General features: G+C 45.9%; 1 protein-coding gene across 3 annotated transcripts in view; it reads right to left on the reverse strand.

The window, feature by feature from the left end:
• Positions 1–13,871, reverse strand: part of PRKCE (protein kinase C epsilon) — a 464,741-nt gene that overhangs the window by 175,255 nt on the left and 275,615 nt on the right. For all 3 annotated transcript variants that reach the window (XM_075925412.1, XM_025185851.2, XM_006125476.4), the window contains 2 exons: positions 9,713–9,872; positions 5,865–5,899 (listed from right to left, as the gene is read on the reverse strand). In XM_075925412.1, coding sequence (XP_075781527.1) covers positions 5,865–5,899; positions 9,713–9,872 — 195 coding nt within the window. The remainder of the gene's footprint in view (positions 1–5,864; positions 5,900–9,712; positions 9,873–13,871) is intronic.

The raw sequence follows: 13,871 nt of genomic DNA on the forward strand, positions 1-13,871 counted from the left end.
TTAATATGAATAGGGCATGTAGCCTATGATTGGAGAACTTGTAATCCACTGAATGTGCATATTCTATTTGTGTGCATGCATCATTTTTGTATGTGAAATTGGAAATATGTAGTGTAAACCCATCTATTAATCTAAGTCCTCTAGTGAAAGCCATTAGTGGTACTTAAGGAACCTAATGGTCCAGTGCTCGAAAAAATGATTGGTAAATAGATTTGTTTTTCATGTATGCCTGGATTTGTAGTCAGTCCTACAAAAGACAGGTGACCATTTCATCTGGTGCTGGAATCTATCTTCAATTTTATATTTTTCCACAGAGAGAGGAGAATGGAACAAAGACTTCCCACACTGGGAAATTTCTATTAAAGAATGGGAAGCAAGCAATGATAGTCTTCAGCTGGATTCAAGGATTGTTCTCTACCACAAGATGACAGAAAAAAGACCTGTAAAGAAAATAACGCTAATGAGGGGGGCATAAACTGCTAGACTCAGATCAGGAAAAAAATCAGTTCTGGCCTAAGAAGAACTTTATCTGAAATAAGAACTAGGGTGAGAACTTTAGTACAGTAGACTTAGCTGGCATATTTTGATGTGTCTGTCACCATTTGCAACCACTTAAATCCTATTGTTTACACTTTATGAGCTTTATCTATGTAAAACTTTTATACAGAGTACGGTGGATTTATCTGATTCTATTGGGGCTGTGTACCAAGGTGCTTTGTCAACAGCTGAACTGTTCTCAATGTGTGTGTGTTACTCTGTCAAAGGGGAGGCTGTTACCCCAAATCTGTGCCTTTGTTGGGGAAGACCAGAGCTTTTGATTCAGCAAAACAGGGTGACAGGACACCTCAGAGGGCAGGTAGGCAGGCTCAGTGGTGTGATCAACCCACTAGGTGACTGTCTCAAGAGGATCTCTGTGACCCAAACTATCATATATTCCACTAGAGTAATTTTTATTCTCTTATTTTTAAAAATGTTCAACATTTTTCTTATGATGAGAAAAACTAATTTTTTAACTCTTATAACTGAAAAATAACAATACATCCTGCTCAAACTTTCAAAATATAATCTTTGACAGAGACCAAAGCAGGACAAATTTCATCCCCAAGGTAACTGTTTTAAAAAGTTATGAGCATAGGAAATTAGAGATAAAAATAAAAACACGCAATCATAACCGTAACATTTGCTATTAGTGATCTCTATAATTATCTAAGGCAATTGATTACTGTATTTTGCCATTAGCACCCCTCATCCAAGGTTCACAAAATGTTTAACAGCATGGGATAAATCTGCCCTTTTTCTAGATAAAAACATTAGAACTAAAAAAGACAACATTTTCAGACAGGGACACTGTGACAATATGGGAAATCAGTCCATGTACAACTTTTGAATTTTGCTTCCTACTGGGGACTCTCTGGGTATGTCTACACTACAACGTTAATTCGAACTAACTTAGTTCGAATTAGTTAATTCGAACTAAGCTAATTCGAACTAACGCGTCTAGAACTAAAAACTAGTTTGAATTAGCGTTTTGCTAATTCGAACTAGCAAGTCCACATTGAGTGGACCCTGAACAGGGCTTAAGGATGGCCGGAAGCAGTGCCGGCAGGGCATCAGAGGAGGACTTAGAGTGTGGAGATGCTGTCTCAGGCTAGCCGAGGGCTGCGCTTAAAGGGTCCCGACCCCCACCCCGGACACACAGTTCTAAGGGGTGCCCCGCTTGCAAAGCAGTCCTGGCTTGGATTGCCCGGAGTACCCACACTGGGCACATCACACCACTCGGCCATCAGCCCGGCTGCACTTGCCGCAGGCTGCCATCTGGGGAGAGGGGGCAATCGGGGGGCTGCAGGAGAGCTTCCACCCCCAGAAGCCCGCAGAGCCAGCCCAGTCCTCCCCATCGGGGGTTCGTACCCCATTCCTCCCTCACCTCCTTCCACTTACCCTTCCCTAGCCCCTTTTCTTGATGTACAAAATAAAGGACAATTGTGTTCAAAAATGGAATCTGTCTTTATTGAACAAAACTGGGGGAGACTGGGAAAAGGAGGTGGGAGAGGGGAAGAGAAAGGCTGGGAGAGGGGAGGGCAACTAACATGATCAGGGGTTGGGAACAGGTCCCAGATGAAGAGAGGCTACAGAGACTGGGACTGTTCAGCTTAGAAAAGAGGAGATGGAGCGGGGACAGGATAGAGGTCTCTAAAAACAGGGGTTGGGTGGAGAGGGTGCATTCAGAAAAGTTCTTCATGAGTTCCCCTAAAGAAGGACTAGAGGACACCAAAGGAAAGGAATGGGTAGCAGGCTTCAAACTAGTAAGAGAAAGTTGTTGTTCTTCACAAAGCAAAGAGTTAACCTGTGGAACTCCTTGCTGCAGGAGGCTGTGAAGGATACAACTAGAACAGAGTTTAAAGGGAAGTGAGATCAAGTCATGGAGGTTGGGTCCATGGAGTAGTCTTAGCCAGGGGGTAGGAGTGGTGTCCCTGCCCAAAGTTTGTGGAAGGCTGGAGAGGGATGGCACGAGACAAATGGCTTGGTCACTGTCTTCGGTCCATCCCCTCCAGGGTCCCTAGGGTTGGCCGCTGTCGGCAGACAGGCTACTGGGCTAGATGGACCTTTGGTCTGACCCAGGATGGCCATTGTAAGCTCAGGGCTCAGGGTCGGGGGTCTCAGTGGACCCCCTTGATTTTCATGCACACCTGCTCCTGGGTGGCCAGGCTGGCAGCTCTCCTGCCCTAGACGGCCACTTTCCTGTGCCTAGTGCGGAGATCGTGGACAAGGTCCACGATGTCCGCACTAGCCCAGGAAGGTGCCTGCCTCTTGCGGTCCCGGGCAAGCTCCCGGGAGCCGCCAGCCTGGTCCCGGGAAGAGGGGGAGGGCTGGGGGACATCGGGTGGGTGGCTCTGTGCCGTGCCAGGTGCAGGGTCTGCTGGCTGGGTGCTGGCAGGCTTGCACCTGGCACGGGCACCGTAGCCAGCCCGTGCCCCTTTAAGGGGTCCGGGGCTGGGAGGGGGGCAATAGAGTTTCCCTGGTGTTGGCCAGAGTGGCCACCAGGGAAAGCTGGGGAGGGCTAGCCTCCCACTAGTTCGAATTAAGGGGCTACACACCCCTTAATTCGAACTAGTAAGTTCGAACTAGGCTTAATCCTCGTAAAATGAGGTTTTCCTAGTTCGAACTAAGCGCTCCGCTAGTTCGATTCAAATTCGAACTAGCGGAGCGCTAGTGTAGCACCTATGAACGTTAGTTCGAACTAACGTCCGTTAGTTCGAACTAACATAGTAGTGTAGACATACCCTCTCTGTGTATCTGTCAGACTGAAATCTTCCTTTTAATTGTGGGAAGTATTTGTTTTTTTTTCTGATGTCTTTTGCCTCCACACAGAGCTAAAATCTTCAGGGGGTCACCTGGCAAAGAGCTAAGATTGTTAAACCTTGATGATTATCCATTCAAATGGAGCACCTTTGGAAAAAGAGATGGCTACAGATTGGACTTCCCTGGTCTGGCACCCTTGGCTTCTGACCAGTCCCAGACTGGGGAAGGTCTGTGAGGGAAAGGCACAGTCTCTTCACTGGGCTCCTCTCCCCAGCTACCTGGCACTGCTGCCCCCAGCTCTCTGACTACGGCAGCCCTCTGGGCTCCGTGGCCCTGCAAGCTTTGGCGACCTTGGCACCCATGCTGGCCCTGCGATCTCTGGTGGCACCAGCAGCCCTGCCAACCCCTTGAGTTCCAGTGGCCCTGCTAGTGCTCGTGGTCCTGCCAGCTGTGGGCTCTGCAGTCCCTCCCTTCCTGGTCCCGCCAGATGTGGGCTCTGCAGCCTCCTTGCTTTGTGGACTCTGGCAGCCCCACCAGCTTCGCAGTGCCACTGCTGCAGGCTCAGTGCCCTGAGGACTCCGCTGTCCCACTGGCCGGCTCTGCTCCCAGACGCAGATGGGGCTCTCTAGTCCAGCAAAATCTCTGGTCCTGCTGGACCACAGATGTGGCTGGACCAGAGAATCCTGGATCACAGAGACTCAACCTGTATTGCCTAGGGCAAGAGACAGCAAACTTTCAAAGAAGAGCCATTTTTTAAAATTTTGTCTTTGATCAAAATATTTCAAAAGCCGCATCACACGCAAAGCTACTTCAACACATACACAAACACAGCAGGCATACAGCAGATGACAAACACATTCTCACGTACATAAACAAAACAAAACGATGGAATAAACTGTCTGTTTAGTTTTGTTTCCCCCTTGGTTATTCTCTAACAATACAGTTTGTACATTTTCTTGTCACCAAGACATTACAAAGTGACCCATTCCCTGTCGTATTTAATTACCTGCTTATTATCTTTATGTTAAATTATGTTGAAAATTGGTTTGGTGTAGGAAGGGGTTCTGGGCGGATGCAGCAGGTTGGAGTGCAGGAGAGGGAGAGGGGTGTGAACTATGGGAGAGATCTGTTGCAGGAGGGGGCTCCAGGCTGGGAAAGGGATTGCAGTTCAGGAGGAGTTCAGGTCTGAGAGGGAGTTTGGTGCAGGAGAGGATTCTGACCTGGGGCAGGGACTCGGGGTGCTGGAGGGTGTGCTAAGTGTAGGCTCTGGCTGGGAGGTGCTTATAACAGGTGCCAGCACAGCAGGGCTCAGGTAAGCTGCCTGCATGCTATGGCCCTACGCCACTCTCAGCAGCAGTGGGCTGCTGTCATTTCTCCACCTGCCCCTTAGGAGGAAAAAGGGACACTGGGCATAGCCCCCATGCTCCCTCCCCCTCCCACTGGGGCATTCACAGATGTGCCAGCAGCCAGCTGTTTCATATACCCATGGCATGCAGGCAGCCTACCTGAGCCCTGCTGCACCACTGCACTTTTAGCATCCCGCAAGGAGTAGCAAAAGAGCTGCAGGCAGCTCTGGAGCCACATGTTGCCAACCACTAGCCTAGCAAAAACCAGTTTTTAAAATCTGAACTCTAAGGGTGAGGTAATTAAGACTGATCAGGTGATCACATGACAAAGTGGACTAGAGGTCATAAAAGAAAGGGTCTCTCACCAAGCATTTGAGAATCAGAGAGAGAAAGAGAAACTCCATATTCCAGAGAAGAAGCCACAAACAGGAAGGCAGGGGAAGAGGAAGGATCCTGGAAAGGATTCTGACCTGAGCCCACCAAGAATGCTCAAAAGTGGTGAGAAAACAGAAGCAGGAAAAATGTGTAGAGGTAACTGACTGTTTGGTCTAGCTCCATATATCTGTTGAGTTATCTAAAGTCAAACGTAATTATATTAGAAACGTACAAAGCCCATCTCTTATGTATTTTAACTTTCACTGGAGAGGTAAATGGCAAACCAGAGTGTTCACAAGATTAGAGCTCTGGAAATGTGTGTGCTTAAGCACTAGTCCTGGCAGCCTAGAACAGCTAAGCCACAAGGTACCATTTGGTTAATACCAAGGAATTATGCCAAGGAGGCCAAAGAAAGAGATGGTAGCTGGAGCCAATACAGGCTCAGAGCAGCTTAAAAGCACGTAGACCCGTGTGGAAGACCTAAACACTGCAGCCCTGGTCAGTATCCAGCAGGGGCAGTGTTACCAGGGCTACAACAACCACTAATTTCAGCTGGCTAGCCTGAAAGGTGTGCTTTTCAGAAATGTTAAGTATATACCGCTCCTACCCACTTCAGCTGAACTAGCTCTTGTTAAAGGACACTTTTGAAAATATAAGAGACTTGCTCTGAGTCAAAAGTCAGTGACTGATCCTGTTACACATTCTGATTCATTGTCTTGTACTCCAACCTTGCACTTACATGCACACTATGTCTGATGAGTGGCGTATAACCCTGCTTATTTATACGTAATAGCAATAATATGTTAATATATATTTAGTTTCTCTTTGTACATTCTTTCTTACCTTGACATTGGTATCCCTGTTTTCCTATTACACCCCTGTAGATGAGAACATACATAAAGTATTTTAGAAAATGTAAAATATACAGATAAAAAGTCACACTATGCTATTTTCTTCTTCTATTGGCAAGGTTCATGATTCTATTGAACATTTTCGTGTATTACACAGCCTGCATGCTTCATTAATGGCCTGGTTTTCAAGTCATCTACTTAATATGGGAGAAAGATAAATCATATGACTGAGGAGTGAGTGCACCATCTGGATCATGTACTTTGTACATTCCTACTTTCTCATGGACAGTTCTCTGTCTACTAAACACATGTAGTCCTAATGAACTGAAACTTGCTTTTGCTGATATTTCTCTTAACTTTCTGAAATGTTGCTTAATTAGAATTTCTCTTTCCATGTCTAAAATTGACAGTGTACACACAATTACATAAGTACTTTATTGTTTAGTCTAACTCTAACTCTTGCCCCTCTTTTATATTGTTATATTTACTTTGCAACTATTTTTTTTACAGGTACCAGTAGCATACAAGGCAAGTACACTGCAAGCAGGTATACCATCAGCCATGTCACCATCTCTGGGTTTTAGCATGTCTTGAGAAGTTTATTTTAGCATAAATAGACTTAGGCTATGTCTAGACTAACTGTGCCACTTTTTTTATGGAAGAGCAGATGCGCTCTTTCAGAAGTCCCTGTCTTCCTCCTCCCATGAGGAAGCAGGGCTCTTCCAAAAGAGGAGGATTTTCTGAAATTTGGCCCAGTGTAGGTGGGCCAAGTTTCGGAAAAGCCTCTTCCAAAAAAACTATCAGAAAAAGGTACATAATTTGCGGAGCGCATTTTGTGTACCTTTTTCCAATAGATCATTGTAGACTAGACATAACCTTATTTAAATCCAAACCCATGATGTGCACAGTGTGAAAACAAGAAACCTCAGGATGTTAGAACACAGAAGGACTGTTGTGCATCTTTTGCCTGTTGTAATTTCTCCCTGAACCATGTCAAAACTCCTCTAGCCTAGCGCTCAATCCTACTGTCCTTTCTGACATGAGTCAAGACAGCTTGAATGTATGTGACTTCACTGTAATTATGTACTTGTGAAAGGCTTCAGGATCTGGCCTCTATATTATAAATTCTTCAGAACAGGGATTTAGAACTACATTCTGCTTCTTCCTACACCAGAGTAAATCTGGCATAGCTCTACAGAAGTTAGTGGTGTCATCTCTCCCAGTGGAGTCACTTTCTTTGTAAAGTAACACACATCTGTACATAGCTGGAATTCAGAAAAATAAATTGTTTTTGAAGTGGAGCTCTTGACTTAGTGCTACGTTATGATCTTTGTTAATTCAGCCATGCATTTTAGACTGAAATGTGGGTACCTAAATAAAGTGACCTGACTATCAAATGTGCTATGCACCTGCATCAACTTCACTGGGATATGTGGCTGCTCAATGCTTCTAAAAATATGGCCACTTTTGCCTAATTATGAATTTAGGACATAACTTCAGGCATACTAGTCAAAATTTATATCCTTAATATTAGGCTCCTAAATCTACTTTCAGGCACCTCTATACAAGTGGCCTGATATTCAGAGGTGCTGAGACCCTAACAAATGTCACTGAAGTCAATGAGAGCTGCATTGCTCGGCATCTCTGAAAACCAAACCTCTTTGATTTAGGTGTCTAAATATGTATTTAGGAGCCTAACTTTTTTTTTTGGACTCATTTTTAAACAATATTAGACCCAGGTTTGAAAATTTTGGCCAACTTCTTCAGTTAGAAAAAAATCCTTGCTTCTCCACTAACGGATACTGACAATATACTCAGATAAAGCTGGTGAAATTGACTAGCTTTTTCCCTCTCAAAGGTTGTTTGTTATAGTCACTGCAGGAAGGAAGAAGCTCAGAAATGAAGGAGGAGAGTAAAGGCATTGGATGGTCTGATAAGATGTCTTGGATGAAATTCTGGAACAAAAGAAGTCAATGGCAAAGCTCCCAATGACTTAAATGGAGGCAGGATTTTGCACTTGGAGGTGACGACAAACCCCTTTTCTAGAAACCTCATTCTGGATGGTTACTGCATGCCAGCTAGCAGTTTAGTTTCTGAAATGCCCTGAACTCATATCCAAAATATCTGTATTTTTTAGGGATTTTCCTCTTAAAAACTGAAGCTCCTGAAAACTTCAGAAAAAAAAATTGGCCATGAGTACTTCTTTCTCATACAGAAGGTATTCAGGATGGCTACCAAAAGAGGAAGAGGTTAGGAAGGCACAGAATCAAATTCAGTTTCACGATGATTTAATTGACATTACTGAAGTTGTCTGGATTTCTGCCCACATAACTGAGATTGGAATCTAGCTCGCGAGTGGGCAAATTCTCTCATAGGCCACAGAACATCTTCTGTGGCAAATGGGAGCAGCAGGAATCACTGTCCCAGTCAGTGCTGCTTCCCACCACTTCCATTGGCTGTGAATAGCAATCTGCGGCTGAGAGCCATGATCGCCTGATACCTGCAGAGGTGCTGGTAATTAAAGTGGTGGTGTTCCACCAGGAACTAACCCTGGCGGGCTGCTGCTTATTTATTACTCTCCCCGATCTAACTCATACCGCTTTAAATGACTAAAAAAAAAAATCTTTGTTTCGATTTTTAAACGTGTCATATCACAGCTCTATGTTTTCTTTGCTCTTGTGAAGCTTAATTCTGCAGTGATACTTATAGTTGTGAAATATGAGTTTTAAGCTAGCCAGGATTGTGGTGAGTTACAGGAATCCAATCCATTTTGGATGTTAGGCCAGACAGGACTGAGCTCTATGGTCTACAGAAAATCCCAAATTTTATCAGTCATAATGGAAGTTCTGCTATTGTTTGCAAAAACTGATGACGAATGAACACGAAAGAGTAAAAGAACTAAATTGCTGTACCACTATTGTAACAGACGTGGCAATTTCCTGCAATGACAATCTCACTATGTTAAGTTTATGTGTCATTGTGGGTCAAGGATTGTATGAAATTCCATGGGGGAGGATGACCACAACCCTCCAAGAACTAAGAACAGTGTGTGTGGAGGATGGCCTATTAGGCAAATTCCCTCAACTTGTAACACTTCCAGGGAGGTACCACTACCTGGCTCAAACTGGATTCTCCAGAGACCAACTGAAAAAGAAAGGACTTCAGGATAATCAGCTTCAGTTTAAACTGACTCAGAGCCTTCTTTCTGATCTATCCAACAGAGAAAACCTTTTCTCCAAGTGAGGTAGTGGAAGAACTGACACCTGCCAGAACCTGTGCCTGGAGTTGAGGTGACTTCTGGTAAGCTTTTTAGCAAATGTTAAGATTGTTATTATTTTTAATACATTTTTGGCCAACTTTAAGTAACAGCAGAAAAACTATTTCAGTTTCCAATACATAAATATCCATGTCTGCCCAAACTACCCCCTCAATCCATGCTATTTAAAAATAGAAGTGTTTGTTTAGACAGAGCTGTGTGGTAATTTAGAACTGGAGCCAATTATACCATTTATATCTTTCACAGAGTTTGAAAAGTGCAAATGCTGGCCTAGTTAAGCAGTCTGGCTTGCTGGGAATGACAGTGTATGCAAGGAACTGTGCAGCCTGGGAAATCTCTTCTTAGGATGGAGAGAGATATGGGTCTTCACCCAAGACAAGTGACAGCTACTAAGCTGGAAATCCTTTCTGGAGTATGGAGGGGTCACACAGGTGGAGTTCCTCTGACCTGTGACACTCTCTCCTCTAGAACTGTTGCAAGACACAATGGAAGCTCAATAGCTAAATCCAAAACATCATGGCAATTGCAACAACAGCAACAAAAAAGCCAAATGTTGGTTATACCATATAAAGTCTCGGCAGTGTGAACAATATGTTGGTTGTCTAAGGTAGGTGGCCATAAACTTGTGTCCATTGACTTGATGAACTCGGCGTCGCACAGCACCCTGCCGCTTTCTGGGACGCATCCGCTCTCTGAACACACGTTCTTCATTGTCTTTGGGTGCTGAAAAGAAAAAGCACAAGGAAACAACAGTAAGCACAGAATCTTCCAGACACATTCTGAGAACCAGAAATGCAAGATAAAAATCAACATCAAAGTATTTTAAAAAAATCCAAAAGTGTATCTAGCAGTGCAAGGAAACTTGCTTCCACAAAACTTGGTCCAGGCTCTATCACGGACAAAGACGGTAGTTTATTTTTCTCATTTAAGACCTAATGTTAAATGGACACACTTCTTATTGAAGTCAGTGGGCATTGCAACTTTTGTAATCTGAACCTTTTGATGTAAATTCCATTGGACTGGGATGAAATTTTCCTCTGAATTTTGTACAGCTCCAACTATTTAACCAATAAACAATGGAATTCTCCAAAGTCTCCAAAAGAGAGTACTCCTGAACACCCCAAGCTCTGGGAGAGCTTAACTGCAGGAAAAAAAAATGTCTCCAGTGGTATTTTTCTCTTAGGCAGGACAAAAACTCCATATCCAAACACCTGGAATTTTGACAAAGTTCCGATTAGGAGCTGAAATTTGTGGCTCTTGCTCTCCTCTAACAATAATGCATTCTTATTCATTGTATATGTACTTGAGGAAAGGGAGGTAGTCTGATCTCATGTCTGTATAACTACAAATAAGCGGGGGCTTTTGGTGATGAGAAAGATGAAAGTGTTAAGTATTGCTTCAGACTAAGAACACATACAAAGACCATCCAAGACACCAGGAGCTGTTTTTCAAAGGATTGGATTGGAGTTTCATGCATGATTACCATGAACAAATAATTATTGTATGCACCATTTTGAAAACATAGTCCTATGTCTCCTCCAGAAGTTTCCTCATCTGTCAGGCAATGTTCTGGATGAATTAGCAGCAAGGAATATCTGTGTTGTGAATGTTTCATTATTTATTGTAAAGATTAGGGTACAGCAAGTGATTTATATAAATCCTATCACATTATTTTGAATGACAATGTGCCCATTTATACCTTCCATCACAACAATCGAACCCAGGATTCAGTGGTGCACCTAGTGAGCCACAATTTAAGCAGCACTTTGTGGACTGGCCCAAGCCTCTAGCTGCTCCCCTGCACGGCAGCTGCTGGGGGAGGGGCAGTGCTTTGGGACTATCCCCAGTCTCTAGCATCCCTCTCCATCGTACAGCCTTTGGGGGGGATGCTCCAGGGGCTCTGTGGACTGCTCCCAGGCTTCAGGACCCCATCCCCCGGGTCTGCAGGCTATCTGAGAGGACTAGTCTCCAGAGACTGCCCCCAGCCTCCAGTGGCCCACCTGTGACCTGCAGGCTGTGTGGGGGCAAGGGCAAGCTTTGAGAGAGCAGTGGGGTGGGGGTGGGAGGCAGCAACCATGCGCAGCGGGAAGCGGTTTGCTTTTCTTCCCATTCCCGTGATAAGGGAGCAAGGGGAATGTACTTGGGTTCTGTGCATGCCTCTCACAGCTGGCTGGGGAAGGGAGCAGGCAAAGCTGTAAATCACGGAACCTAAGTACTGTTGTCAGGTGAGTGAAGAAAAGCAAGCCATGTCCCGGTATGCACGGCTGCTGCCCCCACTGCTCTCTCGACACTCTGCCCTTGTGGGGGTGGGTCGAGGGTCAGGGGCTTGCCCACCCCTTTCAGCAGTCTCCATGCAGCCTGCCGTCTGTTGGGGGAGCAGCCCAGGATCTGTGAGCTGCTCCTGGCCTCCAGTGCATCCCCCCCAGAGCCTGCAGGCTGTTGAGAGTGGGCCATATTCCAGAGGTGGCTCCACCCTCCAACAGTCCCTTCATGGCCTGCAGGCTGTCTGGAAGGGTGCCAAGGCTCCAGAGGCCACTCCCACTTCCAGTGCAGCCCTTCCTCCCCCACTGCCTGCAGGTTCTCCTCAGTGGTAGGAGGTGGCAAGTTCCAGGTGTGGGGCAGGAGGCTTCTTACTGGTATACTGAAAGGCAAGATCGTGGAGCCCCAGTCCTGTTGGTCACTCTGTTGGTGCTGCAACTGCTCCCAATGTCCACTCTCAGTAATGCATCCTCCTGTCTGTGCCCTTCCCTTTTGCATCTCTCCATGCTCTGCCCCCTTCCTTTCCAGGTTATGGAAAACAGTCTCACTTCCTCTTTTCCAAGCACACCCAAACCCTGACCTTGGTTTAAGTTAGGGGAAGAGAAAGCTGCATAACAAATGTGTTTGTCCTAGCTCGTAGGGTTTAGGAAGAGTTCTTGAACAAACGGACTCACAGATGCACATCAAGATGTCACACTCTAAAATATATAGACTGGAAGACGTATCGAGTATTGCTTGGGTCCTTTAGGGCAGGTGACTATGAGTGTGAGGGGGTGCAAGAGCAGGGGAGCTTAGGGCAGAGGGTAGGGGGCACAGGACAGGTGGTGGAAGCAGCCAGCAGCTGCTCATTTGAGCCATCCCAGGACCAAGCAGCCTGCCTGTCAGCTTCTCTATGAGGCTGGCCCGGGATGGTGGGGGCCACACATCTCATCCATGGGCTTCTCCCTGGGACCATCCGGGGGGACATCTCCACAAGCTTCCCCCTGAAGCTGGCCCAGGGCAGGGGGGTGGTTGGGGTGCTTGCTGCCCCCCTGTGGTCATTCTGTTCATATATAACTGTCCCTTGTGCTTACTTCCTCCCCTGTCATCATTCGTGAGTATAACTGTCTCTACTAACACACTCTCCCTTTCTGTTTGATGAGAAACAATCATATTCTACACACATCCCATCGTCCTGGCACAACTAAATCCTGACCTTCCCTTAAGATATGGTATGTCACATTATTGGATTTTGAGGGGAGCAGCCATATTACTGCTGCACCCATGGGGGGGGGGGGTTTGCCCCCAAAAGTTGGTACAAAGGGGGCCATGTGAGGTGTCAAACAAAAGCTTACTTTCTACTGGCTCTTCATATATCTGTATAATGTCTGTGTGTGGAATTATGAATATGTACTCTGTATGGAGACTGGAAGTTTCTCTGTATGTGGTTGAGTAAGGGGCCAGGAATGTTTGCCCATGGACATGCTAATGAGCAAGTCTCCAGGGAACAATGGATCTCTGGAGGCAGACACACACCTGGACACTGGCCATGTGACTCTAGCCAGCTTGGAAGAAACCAGGAAGGAGGTATAAATATGCCATGTGGCCAACTCCATGTTGGTCTCTAGATCTAAAGCTCCTGACCCCAGATGCGGCCTTGCAGGGATTCACGAGCCGGGAAGATCTGTGGACCCATCCTTGCATAGGCTGTGCACCAATGACTTTTAAGCCAGCAGCTATAACATCTCTGCTGCAAGCCTGCATTGAGAACTGGGAGATTCGATGCATGTAATGTATGATACTTTAACAGCCTTACTCTCATGCTTCTCTTTCGTGTAGTAATAAACCTTTAGATTGTAGATTCTAAAGGATTTGCTCAGCGTGATTTGTGGGTAAGATCCAGAGTGTAAATTGACCTGGGATCTGTGCCTGGTTTCTTGGAACCAGACAGAACTTGTTTGGGGTAGGTGAGATTGGGTTCTAAGACCCCTCACCTGTGTATGAGGCCCGGGGCCATCTGGGGCACGGATATTGCTGGGGTGTCAGAGGGATTTTGCTCGTGAGGCTTCAGGCAGGCAGCTGAAGCGCTCTGTGGGATTGGTTTGTGGCCTATTTGGGAAGGTCTCCAGTCGGGGGGCTGTAAGGAGCCCTGAATTTGAGCAATTCACCCTGAGCAGACACCCTCAGCTGTGCCCAGACCCAGCCCAGTTCATCACACGGTAAGAGGAACATAAGAACGGCCATACTGGGTCAGACCAAAGGTCCATCTAGCCCAGTAACCTGTCTGCCGACAGTGGCCAGCACCAGGTGCCCCAGAGAGAGTGGACCGAAGACAATGATCAAGCGATTTGTCTCATGCCATCCATCTCCAGCCTCTGACAAACAGAGGCCAGGGACACCATTTCTATCCCCTGGCTAATAGCCTTTTATGGACCTAACCTCCATGAAATTATCTAGCTTCTCTTTAAACTCTGTTATAGTCGT

The sequence above is a fragment of the Pelodiscus sinensis genome, chromosome 3 (genome assembly GCF_049634645.1).
Source record: "Pelodiscus sinensis isolate JC-2024 chromosome 3, ASM4963464v1, whole genome shotgun sequence".
NCBI lineage: Eukaryota > Metazoa > Chordata > Testudines > Trionychidae > Pelodiscus > Pelodiscus sinensis.